The sequence below is a fragment of the Anser brachyrhynchus genome (genome assembly GCF_964034855.1).
Source record: "Anser brachyrhynchus genome assembly, chromosome: 2".
Lineage (NCBI taxonomy): Eukaryota > Metazoa > Chordata > Aves > Anseriformes > Anatidae > Anser > Anser brachyrhynchus.
This window is the reverse complement of record NC_137695.1, coordinates 140,400,116-140,417,066: the sequence shown is the minus strand read 5'-3', so window position 1 is coordinate 140,417,066 and position 16,951 is coordinate 140,400,116. Positions and strand designations below refer to the sequence as shown.

Genomic DNA, 16,951 nt, shown 5'->3' with positions numbered 1-16,951 from the left:
CCGGCACCGCCACCGCCACCGCCGCCGCTGCTGCTGCTGCTGCTGCGGGGGGCGATGAGCGCGGCGCCGGGCGCCCAGGGCCCCGCCGCCGCCGGGGGCCCGCCGGGGGTGCCGGTGCGGTCCCTGCTGCGCCACGTGCAGCTGGAGAGCCTGGCGGCCGGGCTGAGCGGCGGCGTCGTGTCCACGCTGGTGCTGCACCCGCTGGACCTGGTCAAGATCCGCTTCGCAGGTGGGGACGGGGACGGGGGGCGGCGGGGGGCGGCGGGGGGGCGGCTGCTGGCTGGGGGGGGACACGCGGAGGCCGCGGGTGGGTGGGCTGTCTGCAGCCAGCGTTCAAAGTTCGCCTTCGTGCAGGGGGTTTTCAACAGTCAAAACATAACAACGGTTGTATTGTTGGGCTGGCTGTTAACAATAGGGGTGTTGGTTTGCGGAGAGCCCTAGCTTCTTCGGCCTTCCTTAGGTCAGCATCTTCCTGTTGGTTTTGTCATTAATATAAGAAGCGTTTTGCCCTTACATCTTCTCTTTTATAGAGGTTTTGTTGTATTTTTGGGTTGATGCCTTAAGTAGGTATGCGGGTATCAAAAATAAATTCTGAACTATTGAACAAAAGTCTTGCAAAACCTAATGCGTTACGTTTTTCAGCAGACTTTTTGCGAAGTTGGATTTAAATAGCCTCTGCTGTCTCATAGCGCGGTCGCATCCTGGGCTGCATTAGGAGGGTGCAGCCAACAGAAGCGGTCCCTTCTCTCCGTCCAGTGCTCCTAAGGCTCGTAGGACACCTGAAGCACCGTGTCCTGTCTGGGGTTCACCAGTACAGGAACGACATTGACGTGCTGGAGTGATGCCAGGGGAGGCCACCGGGCTGGACAAGGTGCTGAGCGCGTGGCACAGGGGGACAGACAGGAGCACAGAATAGAATATCCCGAGTTGGAAGGGACCCACAAGGATCATCGAGCCGGTCAGGCTCCGGAAGAGAAGGCTAAAGGGAGGCGTTATTGCAGTCTGTGTCATTGGAAGACATGGAAAAGGTGAAGCCAGGTTCTTCTTGGAGTGAGTGATAGGGCTAGAGGGAACAGGCGCAAGCTGGAACATAGAAAATTCCGGTTAGCTACTAAGAAAAACTTATTTTTTTAACCGTGAAAGTAGTCAAATGCTAGAAGAGGTTGTTCATAGGCTGTAATCTTTTCAGCTTTGGAAATGTTCAAGAACTGACTGGGCATGTCCCTGATTAGCCTGATCTAATTAGATGTGTTTTGAGCTGGGGATTGTATTAGAAGACCTCTGGAGGCCCCTTCCAACCAGAATTACTTTATGCTTTTATATGATGGTTTCAGTTTTGTCACAGATTTCCATCTGTTAGGTTTTGCTTGGACTCACTAAGACTGATGGCTTTTTTTTTTTTTTTCCCAAAAAAAAGTTTGTTCCAGGTCACTGAGATCTGAAGTCCACGTTTTAACAGCATAGCTCGTGTGTTGGTTTGTGATACCCAGCTATTGCACCTTGTGGCACAGGAGAGAATAACCTGGTGATATGCTTTGGGTTTAGATGTCAGTTCAGGATGTAAGCTCTACCTCCCTGCTGTGTGTGAGTGGTCCACAGCTCTATCTTTTCATTGTTGGAGGCCACACTGAGAAGTTTTTGAACAAGATCTGAGTTATTTGTTGGTACTCCAGTGTTAACCTTACTCTGCCTTAGCCCCAGCTAGCTTTTCAGTCAGACGGTACAGAGAGAAAGGGATCGTTTCACATGCTTCTTTGGTTTGAAAATGATGATCCCTATACTTTGTCTTCAACCAGGAAGAAAAAGCTGAGATCAGAAATCAATGCTATAAAGATCTTTGGTAGCATCATTGACAGACTTGCATTCATGTCTCTGATTTTCCACCTTGTTTAATGTGCTTATAAGCCTGATTTAATGTCAGCATGGTAAAAAAATAAAATGGGAAGGTCTAGCAGTGCTCATTCAGTAGGAGGAAAAGGCATTTAATTATGTTCTAGTTTTGAGTGATTGTTAAGATATCGAGGACTTGTCACAATATACTCAGAAAAAAACATTTTATCCTTAGTTCTGAAGTCTGTCACAACATACAGCGCCGTACACAAAGTTCAAAGGAAGAGTGAATAAAGAATATGGCACTGAACAGAAAACATCTGAAATTAATGATTGCCATCGTGTCCTGGTGGGGATACAGAAACTGTGCTGACTGTGAAACTTCACGATTAATCATACGTAAAGTTTCAGTCTAACCTTCTGTCTATATGAAGAATGAAAGTGCCTGCTATAGTGGCATCCTAGAATAATTTAGGTTGTTGTCAGTAACCAACAAACTGTCTTGCTGTTATGACAGGAACGATGGTAGCTACTGCTTTAAGCTGTATGAAATCTGTGCTCTAAAATAAATCTATCAAACAAAGACTTGGGCATTCTTTGTCTTGTTGACAGTGACATTTTCTGAATATTTGGACAAACAGCTGTTTGGTTATTGGGTGAAAGCGTGCATATTTGGTGTTTTCAATCAATTCAGTGAGAAAAGAAGTAGAACATGAGAATTGATGATGGGAATAACCTTTGGGAGTTCTGGTGAAAACTGACATTGGAATCAATAAGACATGGCTTCCTGAAAATACTCAGGTCTTCACAGAACATTCAAAAGAAGATTTAAGTTACAAATTCTTATATGGGGCATTACCAAACTCTTTGTAGAAACCTGTTGTCAAAGAGCCCACACGTATCACTTGAAATATGATGTGAAATCCTTTGGGCGCTAAAAAGAAAGGACAAAAAAAAACAACATAGGTCAAAGCTGCTGCTCACCAAAAATGTGCATTAGTGCAGTTAGTCTTGTGAGATTGATGGAAACTTTCTTCTTGCAGAGCTTTAAACTTTTTTTCTTCTTTTTTAAAGTTTTTAAGTCTAGATTTATTGAAGTTGTAAGCCCCAACATGTGCATACTTTTAAAATACAGCTGATTAGTTAGGCTTTTACGTTCACTTGCAGCTTTGTTTGGAGGCTGTGAACTGCTGGGGTGGCTTTCACACAGCTGAATTTCATGCTGCCGGCAAGTGTTTTTCACTGCAATTTCTTTTTTTTTTCACAGTGAGTGATGGATTGGAGCTGAGGCCAAAATACAATGGGATCCTCCACTGCATGACTACTGTCTGGAAGCATGAAGGACTACGAGGCTTATACCAAGGGGTAACTCCCAACATGCTGGGAGCAGGGGCTTCCTGGGGACTTTACTTTTTCTTGTAAGTAGAACTGTAAAATGTGTCAGATCCTGTGCAATGTACTGTTCAGATATAAACTCCATCTACCCTGTGAGGGTATATAAAAAAATGTCCTAACTGGCTTATAAACTTGCGATTCTTTTAGTACATCCAGGTCCGTTACCCGTCATTACGGTTTGCTGTTTCAGAACGTAAGCAATTTGAGTCAGAGACCTGTTACTTTGTCAAGTACAGTGCATTCCCCTTGATGCTGTGAAAACACTAAGGAACTTGAGAGATGGTGACATCACTTGTGAAGAGTCCTCTAAAAGCGCAAATAAACTGTGCTTAAAGCCTCACAGAAAATAAGAACCTAAACTGGCATGTTAAGAAGTAAAGGACATGATAAAGTTTCCTACTAAAGCTAAATATTTAACTGCTTTTTAATAGTTCTGCTAACAGTTATTTCATTGTTTTTGTTGATGTCCTTTACTTATAAAGACTATTTTTTAATATTCAGTGTTTTCTACTGTATTAGCTGTGTAACTGACCTGATTTACTGCTGTCCCTATTAATTGAAACATTTTTGAGAATGGTTATTTGGTATTCCTATGCAAAGCTCACTTGCCAGTTGTCTAGACTGTTTTCGTTGGACTTCAATCCTCAAGCTTCGTTGTGAGCTCCTATTGACTGTTCAGCTCCTAGTGACACTTTTAAAACCTCAAACGCTGGAAACTGGATCAAGAGATGAAAACTCAGTGAAAACTTCTGTTAGTTTTAATAAAAAGTAGGCTGTCTGGTGGGTTTCTTTTAGAAATTACTTCTTGAGATAGCTGTTTCAGGATGTAGCCCCATTGATACTGATAGTAGTCCCTGATCAATTTAAGTATGTGTTACCACAGTTGACTTGAAAGAGTTAACTGTTCAGAAATCAATTAATCAAGCAAACAATGATAGTTTGCTTAGAAATCTTTTCAAAGGTTATGTACCAGCTATTGTTCTCCCTCATGGTAAATGAGAATCAGGTAGTGGGTTTGTTTGTGCTTTTTTTTTTTTTTTAAGTGAGACAGATTTGTTTTTACCTTTACCGAAATATATTATACATTTTCCAGTTACAATGCCATCAAAGCTTACAAGAAGGAAGGGAAGCTGGAGAGTCTCAGCGCAACTGAACACCTAGTGTCAGCTGCAGAGGCTGGTGAGTTAAATACAGAGAAGATTAATGTTTTCTGCTAGCCTGTCCATATGCTGCTCTTTGCCTTTGTGTGTCAATGCTGTTCTTTCTTACAGGTGGCAAGTGTAAGTGTTTGAGTCCAAATGTAATCACTTATTGTCTGTAAATAAATTAATGATGTCTGAGATAAATGGATAATTAACTGTGGTCCTTTCAGTTTTGCTCAGTAGTGGCAGTTGGTAAAATCCCTTCTGACCTTGTTTTCCTTATGTATAAGTGCTTTCTGTATTTAGTACTATATTGAGTCCCAAAATACAGCTATATAAATCAGCTGTTACTAGCTTGTTAACTCATTAAACTTTAAATTCTTAGACCTGGAAAAGAGTGTAGGCCTGTTAAAGTTAATAAAGTAAATGAATTGGTCATAGGTCTTTGAAAATCATTATCTAAGGTCCAGGTTTTCTTTGAAACTATAGATCCAAAATCAAAATACAACTTTAACCATCATGACTTTTAATACATTGTTTCTGACTTACTTTCTTGTACATGCTTCTGTGTACTATTTAATCTAGGTAGTTGAGAAGATTTTATTAGGATGTTGTAGCATTCGCTTACTGTTGAAATACAATGCATATCATTTGATGCAAAAAATAGTAATGTCACTTTACAACTGCATTAAAGCTACAACAGGTTGCTTGTGTTAACCTGTCAATATTAAGTCAATTTCCCATGACTGAGATGTCCACTGAATTTTGAATAATTGTATGCTTGGAGACTAACTAAGGTAATTAGGAGTACATTATGAAAATACTTACGTTCTGTCTACTACAGGTTGCACTATTGAGTGTGGAACAGTGAGGGGAAAAAAGGGGATGTGCTGTGAATGTGCATAAAGCTGGATGCTCTATAGACACAGCCCCAGCAGGAGTATGTTGGACTTAGTTTTGAGCTTTAAAGGCAGAAAGAGAGAACAGTGGTGTGCCTAAACTTTGCCTCTTTCAAGTAATATGAGTACTCTTGTAGAATAAGTAGTTTTGTCATTGTAGAAGCGTGCGTTACACTGAACTGAACAAACTGGGACCAGCTTTGGCGTGGGCTTAACGATCAGTCTAACTTCCATCTGTTCTCAGGAGCCATGACTCTCTGCATTACGAACCCGATATGGGTAACGAAGACGCGACTTGTATTACAATATGATGCTGGTGTTGATCCATCAAAGCGGCAATACAGAGGAATGTCTGATGCTCTTATGAAGATATATAAGACAGAGGGCATACGTGGCTTGTACAAGGTAACAACATTTAAGAAAAAACTCCAGGATTGGCTGGCACCCCTCAATAGCATTGTGTGGCTTTAAATGCTTGTCTACAGAAAAAAAAAAAAGCCCAACTTGCGTGTCTTTTTTTTTTGTATTAGCTTATTTGTATTCTGTGGGTCAAAGCAAAGATCAAGCAAACAGGCTTAAACTTCAGAAGAGGAATTACAGTATTGAAATGTAGGAAATCACTGAAGTGTAAGCTTTATGTCTAAGCTGTCTTCTGAAAATACTGAAATGAGAGTAAACTACAAGCTATTCTTTAATTTTTTGAGTCTCCCCCAAACTAGGATTTGGATAAGAGAGCAGCAATAGTGTAATCTATATTGCTGCTAGTGACTTTTTCCATTTCATCTCTTATCCCTGTCTTTCTGACATCTTGTGCAATGTAACATATGACTAAAGTACTTGCTAATTTTTTCTTCTACAATGGACGGTTTCACCAGTGCTCATTTGCCCCCTAGTTATTCTGGTCTGTAATCTGTCATCTCTAGATGCATAAAATTTACAGACTTCTAAAAATGGTCTGCATATGTGTGGGGTTCTTGTTCCGTTTAATTTAGGGAAACAGATGGCAACTGGATTTGGACTTTTTGCCTCCCCCTTCCTTCAGGCCATGACATCAAGATGCATTCATCAGTGCCTGGAAGGTGTGAAGAAACCTATTTTAGTCCAGTCTGGCTCTTTTCTTGCAACTAATGCTATAGAACAAGAACACTGTCTCTTAGGAATTGTCCTGATTATTGAACATTAACTTTGTTTATTAGCAGTGAAAAATACAGTCCTTTTTGCTAAAGACTAGTATGCCACATGCTGATGAATACCAAATTCTGACGCCAGGAACAAAACGCTCATTCCTAAATTGAAATTGTCAGGATTTCTGATTTGCCTGCCTGGATGTCTGCTCTTTTTCACGTAGATAAGTTTTAATCTATTTCCTCTGTTAGGATTTCTTTCTATTGAGTTATTTTTCAGATTTTTCATGCATGTAGTATGTGTTACTTTTAGCACTAGACCCTTTTTTATAACATTAATCTGCAAGTGGGTAGTTAAACCAGGTAATTCCTTTGAAGGAGCAAATTACCTGCTCAATTAGCTGTTCTGAAAAGAAGGTAACCTAGATAGGTCCTGATTGATCTATGTAACCATTCACACTGATCGACTTCTGTTTAACATCCGGATTCTCTCAACCTTGTCTGTATTGGGGAAGAAGGTACATCTTCAGGTGGCTTTTTGACTTGTCCATAATGTGGCCTTCTTCCATTTTCTGCTTTTGGGAGGGAGTTCACTTTTGTTTCCTCCTCCTTGCTTGGTTTAAAACTCAAGGGTTGAAGTTTTATCAATCACCCTGTGTTGCAGGAGCTGTAATGCAGATGAATGTCTTTCTCCTCTTAACCTTAATTTCAGAAAGAGTTCCTTAGAGCAGATAAGGAAAATGCCACTGCAAGTTGGAAGTAAAATCTGGAAGTTGTTTCCTTCTGATGTATTTGAGATTAGCTTTCCAAAGAATGGTGGTGTTCTCCAAGCAATTCCGTATCTTGCTCTCTGTTGCACAAGATGCAGTTGATGTTCTGAGCAATTCTTTTTAGTCATTTGTGGCAAAAGCCTAGTAATGTTAGGATGCACCAGCCTTTCTAGTAGGGATCAAAGCTGTCTGTTAGGTATTGTTAGTTTATTAAACTGTAGTTCATCTGAAGTTGGCTTCCCTGATAATTTATGCTGCTTGAACTTGGCCTGGATTTAAAAAGAGGAGTAGGAGCCTTTCTTTCTCTTGTCATCCCAGTAATCATCTAGTCAGTGATCTTCCCCACCCTCCATCCATAGGCTTTGTCCTTTGATTTCAGTCCCCCAGATGACCGGGGTCGGAGCTGCTCTGCTGCACTCCAAGCTGAAAAATAAACCCACCACTTTGGGGTTATGCAGTTTGAAGATGCCCAGTAGATCTGTTGGAGATCTGAGCTCTGAAAATGGTTTTGCCTAATGAAGTTGAATGTCATGCAACCATCACCATGTTAAGTGCTGTATGTTTCTCTTCAAGTCTTAAGGCAGGAGAGACCAAACATTTTAAAATAATCTTGACTGTAGGAGTTTGCACTTCAGGAAAAACATACAGTATCTCTGAGCTCTTGAGAAATTGTTAGCTGTCTAGTATGGAGTGGCTGACTAAAAAAAATGTCAATCAAGAATGTAACTAACATTCTTCTTGGCTTGTGTGATTCTTTGTATTTTCAGTTTCATTCTCTTTTAGTGATGATGTAGAGGCAGCAATTAGAGCAATGCTTAATGGACAGCAGTAATATAAATGGGAAATGTGGAAAGTTTAAGAAGATTTAAAAAATGTAGAGTCATCAAGACTGAGAATAATAATGCAGTATGCTAACAACAACAAAAAATCCTAGTAGTGTTACATGCTCATTACCAAGTGAAAATATATTTTACAATCACCCTGGACACTTCCTTTCAACAGTTTCACCTTTGGTAGGCAAGTTTCTGCAATCCGAGGATAAAGTATTTTTTCCAGTCCATTAATGTCTTAAGACATTTAGCTCTCTTTATTTGCTATGGTTTTTGCTTGTGCTCTTTTCCTCCTTGCAAGTGTGAAGTTTATAAGCTAAGTGACTTTCTATGTCTTTGTTTTTCCATATTGCAAAATCAACTGGGATTGGATCATCTTGACTTTAAGTGTGGCCCCAGGCTCTAGACAGAGAGAGAGGGAAGAAATAACTTTCACATAAAAGATGTCATCAGTCTTTGCCTTGAAGGAATCGAGATGCATAGTGGCATTCTTCCAGTGTCTTTCTGCACGAGTTGTCAGAGCAGGGCATTCCGGTACTGCTGGCATTGGCATGCTGAGATCCCAAATGAAGATGGTGCTACACAGATTGCAAGGGGAATCTGCTACATTCTCTCAAAACATACCAGAGGCTGTTCTGGCATGAGCTCTCTCAGACACTTCAGGCAGTGTTGTGAGTACCTCGTCACCAAATGAACCTCGTTCCCTGCTTTACTAAGAAGCATAGGCTTTCCTCTGTATACGTTTGCCTAGGTTTCTTTTCGTCTTGGTGGAGACATTTGAAATTCTAACCAACTGGATGCTTTTTTCCTACCCTGGATCTTCTGTGTGTGTAGCTGTTCTAAGAGAACTTTAAAGTATGATTTTTTCCACATTGTTTATTGGTCAGAATTAAATACGTTACCATTTACGTTTCTAATTACATATTTAATTTTGTCCATTATTCTAATCTTCCAAAACAGAATTCAAGCATTGAATTCTTCATTGAGCAAAGATTGTTCCTGCTCATCTCTTACAGAAAAAGTCTTCTAAAGATAGGCTTTGAATATAAAAACTAACACGATTTCTATAAAGAAATGATTTTTTTAAAAAATATCCTTACAGTCATATTGTAGATGAAAAACAAATGTCAAATTTTATCAGGTTTTATGGCAAGAAAGTTATTTGCGTGAAATTGCAAGAATAAGGGGTAGGAATATCTTTCCAAAACTTCGTCAGGCAGATATTTCATTACTGAGAAGAAATCAGTTTTGCTTTGAAACACTTTTCCCTAAGAACACGTGGACTTGAAATCCTCCTTTTTTATGATTAATAGCTGTGTCAGCTTTTATTATGCTGAGGTTGATTGGCAGATAGTTGTCTCACTTTTCCTTATTGCATCTTTTAATACTGGCTCAACACTAAAAGTCCTTCAGTGTTTGGAAGTTTTCCCCATCACAACAAGACTTGCAGTGTTCTGGTATTCATTTACCAAATCTCATCAGTAGATACTTTAGGACTCTTGGGTACAAGTTATCCAATCTGCTGGCTTAAATTTAACAGTTTAGCACTCTTAAATGTTTAACATTCTTCTCTCATTAGTGGGGAAAATATTACCTCATTCTCCTATGATATAAATACATCATTGTAATTCTTTCCTAGTACAAAGCAATTGTTTCCTCTGTCTCATAACTTTTTAACTGTCTAGTAATGGGTGTATGTTAGTGAAGATTTTCCCTGCTATCACTGTAGCATTTCATACTGTTCCTGGTTCTGCTGACCCAGATAACTTTTTCTTTGATATTTTCAGTAATACTTTTTTGTCTGTTCCTCCTGTTACTTTTTTATATTACTACCTAATTTTCTTTCTGATCGAGGATTTCTGAAAACCTGAGTTGTCCTTTCCCATCTGTTGTAGCATCAAACTCCACAAAATTCTGTAATTATGCTCACAGTTGACAAAATTGAGGCATTTTTTTAATTCCACTTGTCCATATTTAGGGAACTATTCTTTCTAGGTTAGTGGTTGTGAACTGGGGACTTTAGCTAGTCCCTAATTCACTTGATCAGTTCGTGGTCACTGATGATTAATTTATGACCATTGTTTTTTACTGTGAGAAGAAATTAATACTCATTTATTACAGAGAGGTCCTAAAAATCACTGTCTGCATGACTATATTATCTTGAATTTAAGAAATCTGTAGCTTCCAGAGAGTTAATCTCTGAGTGATAGAGGCTCAGTGTGATTTTTATGCCTGCTGTTTTCTTTTTTTTTTTTCCTGAAAGTTAGGAGTTTGTGAATTAATTTATCTTTTTGTCCAGTTACACAGTAGACATTTCAGTTGACTCCTACCAGGTTTCCTTCTCTTCTCCTGCTCCAGGTTCTTAGTAGTTTATTGATCTGTCTGTATTCAACATTTTGGGCTTCTAGTTTAGTCTAATACAGTTTTGTGCCTGGACACATCTTTTATATTCCTCTGTCTTTCCTGAATTGGTCATGGAAAAGAAGATAAAACTGTTCAATACCACAGTGTTTTGAGACGTTTTGGTTCCTCGAGTCCTTTTTAGTCACGTTTTGATCATTTGCTCTGTTATAATTTTCCCTTTGCGACAGTTTTCAGCAAGCTTTTGGCTCCTATAAGTCATTTGCAGCCAGGATGATTATTCCCCACTTATTTGTATTTTTCCAGTGTAAGTGACCAACTCTCTAACAAGAGAATTAGAACTTCTCAGAACCCATGCAGCTGTCAGTTCATTTTCAACTGAGCTACTCCTGCCTTCTCTTTCTTCTAGAGACGCTTCAGAAAATACCTGTTTTCCCCCTTCACTTCAACTTTTCTGAAACAGTTTTTGTAAATTTCCACATTAAGTTCCTACTGTCCCTTACTGCCCCTTACAGCTGTCAGCATTTCACAGACTGCTTCATGACTTTGTTCTTGCAGTTTGTTCTGCTGCGTTGCTTTGGGATGTGCTCTGAGCAGGGTGAGGAATGCACTCAAACCGATGATCTGAATTATAGGTTTATTTTTTTAATGTAAATCATCCATAAGACCTTGTATGAGTTACCTTTCCATCTGTGCACTTCAGCTTTCTACTGTGCAAGTGTGTAAATATATTATAGATTCATATATATAAACATTTATGTGTATATAAATATATATAAACACATGTACTTATCTATCTGTCTCCAGGACTTGATCACAAGAGTTTTTGTACCTCTACTTCTAGTAGCCTTCCTCACTGAGACCCCAGCTTATGTAATTGCCTTACTGGTCTCGGGTGGGTATTAAACAGCTTACCTCCAGTCCCTGGCAGTTTGATTTGCAAATCAGCTTGATCGTATTTTTATAATCCTGATCCACATTACCAGCTTTTTGAGACCTGTCCTTGTGCTCTGTTAGGTGGCGTCCCTAGGCCACTTGCTTTACCTTTCTTCCTCATTAGGTGTCTTAGCCTGTACGTCATTCAAGAAAAGTAACATGCATTACACTTTGAATGCCCACCCTGAAGAATACCAACAACATGTGGGTTTTGAAACATACTACACAGCAAGAGCGGTGCAGTCACGATTTTTAAAGGAATGGTGGATATATTATGTGTATAAACTGAACTCTGTCAAGTCGTATGGTTCTTGTGGATTGCTTTACAACCTTGGTTTATTCCCTTTTTTAGGGATTTGTGCCTGGTCTGTTTGGAACTTCACATGGAGCACTTCAATTCATGGCGTATGAAGATTTGAAATTGAGATACAACAAGTATAGAAACAGAGTATCAGATACAAAATTGGTAAGATTATTGAGAACAAAAATACATTCATTGGCATGTGAACAAGTGGAGATTTATTCCGTTCATCTAGGTTATAGAACGGCCAAGTCTACAATGTATTATTGTATTGATGCATTAGTTGAAATATAAAATATATAAGGAAATATGATTTTTCACTTTAGGAACAAGCAACTGTTTGCTGCTGTTTTTCTGTAGGGAAATCAGGTTATTTTGGCAAGTGGTTTAAGAATTTTAGGGGGAGGAACGTTTTTTGAAAATTGTCTTTCTATGTGGAATCATACGCAGTTTTCCTAAACACCTACCTATAAAACTAGTCAGGTGCAAATTGGGCAAAGCTATTGTTACTTTTGGAACACCTGAAAGAGTTCTAGAAGAGTTTCATTTGATAAGAATGAGAGAGCACAACAAGCATTTTACAATGAATTACCTAAGGCACTCTGTATGCTCTGTAACATTGCCAATTTTTGAAATGAGTTTATTGGAAATGGAAAAAAATCTGTTGTTTAGTTTAAAATTTTAAAATCAAACAAGATTTTGGGAAATTGGCTATTTTAAACCATAGTTAAGGCAAGCCTGTTTTTTTTTTTCTTTTAGAACACTGCAGAATACATAACGATGGCAGCTGTATCCAAAATATTTGCTGTGTCAGCAACTTATCCCTATCAAGTTGTACGAGCTCGTCTTCAAGATCAGCATAATACATATTCTGGTGTGTTTGATGTGATCCGCAGGACATGGAGGTAGGCATGCAGCATTAAAAACTCGCATCGTGGAAAGTGAGTCTTACTGATTCACCGTGTTTACTTGCTTCCATGCTGACTGGTTATCTGTATGAAGCCATTTTGTGGGCTCTGCCACTAATAGCTGTAATCTACGGAGAAAGGAAGAGAGAGGAGAGGGTCAGTGCTAGCCTGCAAACTTCTGTTGTTTACTCTGCCTCCTTATTCTCTTCCCCACAAATTTTGCTTAGAGACTAGGAAGGTTTAAAAACACGCCATTGAGTTGGTTCTTTGGGGTCTCTTTAACAAGTCTCATTTGAACTGCTTTAGGTCATCATATATGACAAAAGAGTTGGGCTGGTGGGAGTTGTGGCTGATCGAAATTCATAGCAGGAGGAAGTGAGCTAGCCAGGGCTGATCACACTGATGTCCCCGCAGTACCCTGTGGCCTGCCTTCCTGGAGGATCATTAGAGAGCTGTTATTACCTCACACCTATGCATATCTTCTCACAAACCCTCTTCGCTCAGCTCTATAAGGCGTGTAAGAGTTTTAACACAGCACTCCGTAGTTACTAGGACTAGTCACCTTTGCAGCGTGCAACCAATGTTAATCTTGCTTTGGACGGTATTTCTAGGTTGCAGCATACTGCTAGAGGGATGTGAACGGGGTCAGCTAACTCCTGGGGTATTAAGGGGTGCTGCGTGAGTGAGGCTGTGTTGTTCCAGAACCACCTGTGGCTCAGAGACACTGCAGCCATTTCAATTGAAGCCAATTCTAAGTGAAAATAACTCTGATATCTCAGTGCTGTGCCCTTCAGTGCTGCAATTTACAGGAAGGCTTATTAGTTCTTACAAAGCATGAATGTACGCAGACATTTTGAGCCCACCACAGTACTCATGAAACACAAATGCAACCTAGAGCACTCAGAAGAGTGGTGTATAAACCACACCCAAGCACCTTCCAGGATCTGCTTTGACTACTCATCACTCTGGGTGTCCTAGGTCCATATGAAACTAGAAAATAGGAAGCTGAAATTAGAAGTCTTCAAAACTTTCTAACAGAAGGGAAGGTGAAGGGTTAAGATTTGATACGCTTTGACTCTGTAAACACTTTAGTAAGAAATTATTCTGAACTTGTTATTCCTAATCTGAAGTACATTTCTCTCAGTGAGAGAGCGAGAGAAAAATAACAGGCTTTGATTTACGTCCGATTTCTATTAAAATATACTAATTAAATGTTTTTCTGTGTCGTTAAAGGAAAGAAGGAATTCATGGATTTTACAAAGGAATTATCCCCAATGTGATCAGAGTGACTCCTGCTTGCTGCATTACTTTTGTAGTTTATGAAAATGTGTCTGGTTTTTTACTTGGTTTTAGAAAAGAAAATAATTAAAGGTATAAGCTTGTGTTCAGAAGGAATCTATCCTTTATTTTTTTATATTTATGATCTGGAAGAGATTTATTTCAGCAGTCTATTTTGACACTGAATTGATTTAATATTTTGAGGAAAGAACCTGGAGAAATTAAAACCCTGCCCACATCTCCTCTGCTGAGAGTTCCTGCCTTGCTACATTTCTCTCTCTTCTGAATCAACAGTGTCTGCTTGGAACAGATGTCTGCAACTGTGAAGTAGCATTGTGACTGGGTGAAGGCAGCTGTGCAACAATTCAATTCATCCTGGCCTGCCTGGAATAATGGGCTAATCTGCTCTGACAAGTCGCAAAATAACAGTTGGTCAGATTGTGCTACAGAAAACTTCATATAAAAGCAACTCTGGAATCCATCAGAACTTCCTTAAATCTGAGTCTTACGGAGAAAATATGTATGTATTTGTTTACAGCAGTGTCTTCTGAATCCACCTCTGTTATCTGTCAGGTTTTAGATTATGGAGTGCTCCACATTCCATCACTTATCCAACACAAAAATGCTGTCTCAGTGGGGTGCAGTTTGGAAACTCAAATGTTTTGTAAGACAGTCAGCTGTCCATTCCTGGTTTTGAGTAATTGCCAATTGAAATCCAGTTCTTGAGTCATACCAAGACAGACTTGCGGTGTGGTTGTTGGCTTGTTTTAATACCAAACCAAAGTCCGTTGTGTGCATCGCTGGCAACTTACTTCATTCGTTTTCTCTCTCTTCCCTCCCCACTCTGACCAAGATGTTCCGTCTCTGTCACTGTTGCATCTGACCAAATATTACTAAGTAAATGAATATTTGAAAGTAGGCTTACTTTAAAAAAATATATGTATGGTTTTTCCTAGTAATCCCATAGTGATACAGTTTTCAAGCAACTTTAACTACAAATATGACTACTCATTTTGAATAATATTCTTTGAAAAAAATCCATAGGTAGTCTAAAAATACTGTGCACAGGACTTTCTTAAAAATCATTCATGTCTTCTGATTTAGTCTCAGGAAATGACTAAGAATATACCAAGTGCTAACACAATAGTAAGCAAAATTACAGTACATCTCAGTAAATTTGAATAACAGTGCTTATTTTTATGGCAGTAATTGCTGTCATGGATATGTACTTTTTGGAAACTTAGGTGTTGTTTTTTCTTTTTTAGTTCTTCATTGAGGAAGTACATTACTGAGCATAGCATCTGCCTTCTGCTGTTATTATGAATGTATGAATAAATATCTAGAAAGTAGCACTTAACTAAGGAATAAATAAGTTAGCAAAGGTTATTCAACAGGTGGGGATAAATAATCAATTTCATAAAGAATAGAAAATACTATTCAGCAAAACACTTGAATAATCTCTTAGAGAAGTTTCCTGTTTAACACAAGACTAACCAGAAGCAGGAATTAGGGAATTGGTTTAACTTCTAAATTTGGAAAACTACAGAAACTGCTTAGTATTTTGAATTTCAATTCTGTAGTCCTGTTGCTTGTTTCTGTTGATACTATTGCCACATCACACTTTGTGTATGCTTAACTTTTTAAATAATTTACTCCTTTTCCTCCCTAATCCCATCCTTTCTACTGTTACAGTTGATAATACATTAAGCTATCTCACTTGAAAGGGCATGTGACCATTATATCTGTTATTTATTTTGTTTGTTTGTTTAATTATAAAAGCTTCCCTGTACACTTAACTGAAGATCAAATTTACTGGAAGTTTACCATGCAAATTACTGCATAGAGCCCTATCAGCTACTGCCTTCTTTTGCCTTTCGTTGGAAATTTTTTATTTGGGTTTGTGTTTTCTAGTATTCAGGATTCAAAATACATTGTGAAGACATAGGAATAAACCATACGAAAATAAAAAAAGTTGTGCACTGACTGCCCTGGATTAGCATGTTGCAGACTCAGAGCGGGGTGCGTGTGATTCAGGATAAATGTAAAGACAGTCTCCAAGTGTGTACACAATCAGTGACTGTATGTTAACTGACATCCTCTAAATTCACGCCATAGTTTAGCTTACAGTAACTAGTTTGTGTTCATATGCCCTAAAACCCCTCTTGCCAGCCAATAAAAACAGTGGCAGTTCTTCAGAGACATAAATGCCAGCTGTGCTATTTGCTGGCTTGCAGCAGTATCGCATGTAAGCTTGCAACAGGGAGAACCTGAATGCTCTGCTAGCTGCAGTTGTGTTCCTCTAGCATTTTAACAAAGCTGCGGATGAGCCATCAATTTGAGACATGCCTTGGGAAAATCTTATAACCAGCTCAGAAGAAAAAACAGGATTTTGTATTAAAAAGCTAAAATAAATATCTCAGGTGTAATGTTTTTCCTTTTAGTTTCTGGACAGGGTGTATTTCTGCATGTTATACATGCTTTTTCTTTTTTATTTCGTTAATGTGAAATTGATTTTGCAATGTAAACGTGGATATTATTTACCCTTAGAATCTGTACCTTTTTTTTCTTTTTTAAGACTTGAGTACATCATCTGTAGCATTTGGAAGAGAGTACTCTAAAATGCTTCTGTTAACGCTGCACTAGGTAGAAGATGTGCCATGATCAATGTTGTCACTCCTCATTACTTCTTGTCCAGTCTGGAGGCTGCATTCAAATATCTGCAACATCATTCTTTCAGTTTGGCAGTACACTCTTTGGAAAGCCAAGGCTTTTCAGCCGGCTTTATTTGTGTATCTTCCAAACAACATATCTAGCTTTAACACCAAAGTGATTGTATCTATCTGACAGGCTAAATTCAGAATTATTAATTGGAGAAATAAAACCTAAGTTTTGTAACTGTAAAATTACTCAGATTTTGCATGATGACAGTGGAGATCAATAATAAATGTTTGCACTGAAACCTAGCCTCAAGCAGAGGACGGAAGGAAGGAAAGCTTAGATATTTTCTTTCTACTTATTTTTTCAGAACATATTTAATACCACTCATCATCTAGGTGACAGTTAAGTCACAAGAAGTTTGTTGAGAGATATAAGACTTAGCAGAGCATCCGCTTCTACATTCACATTCATAGGAGTAGGTGTTGGGTATGCGTTTCAAAGACTAAAGCCAAGGCTGGA

General features: G+C 38.9%; 1 protein-coding gene across 1 annotated transcript; it reads left to right on the top strand.

Moving 5' to 3' along the window:
• Window positions 1–54: 54 nt before the first annotated feature.
• On the top strand, window positions 55–15,758 carry SLC25A32 (solute carrier family 25 member 32; the record flags this gene model as incomplete). The annotated part of the gene is made up of 7 exons (XM_080580685.1): window positions 55–229; window positions 3,098–3,248; window positions 4,319–4,404; window positions 5,511–5,671; window positions 11,640–11,753; window positions 12,348–12,493; window positions 13,730–15,758. The coding sequence occupies 7 exons, from the start codon at window positions 55–57 to the stop codon at window positions 13,863–13,865; spliced, it is 969 nt and encodes a 322-aa protein (XP_080436811.1). The 3' UTR covers window positions 13,866–15,758.
• Between the last annotated feature and the right edge of the window lie 1,193 nt (window positions 15,759–16,951).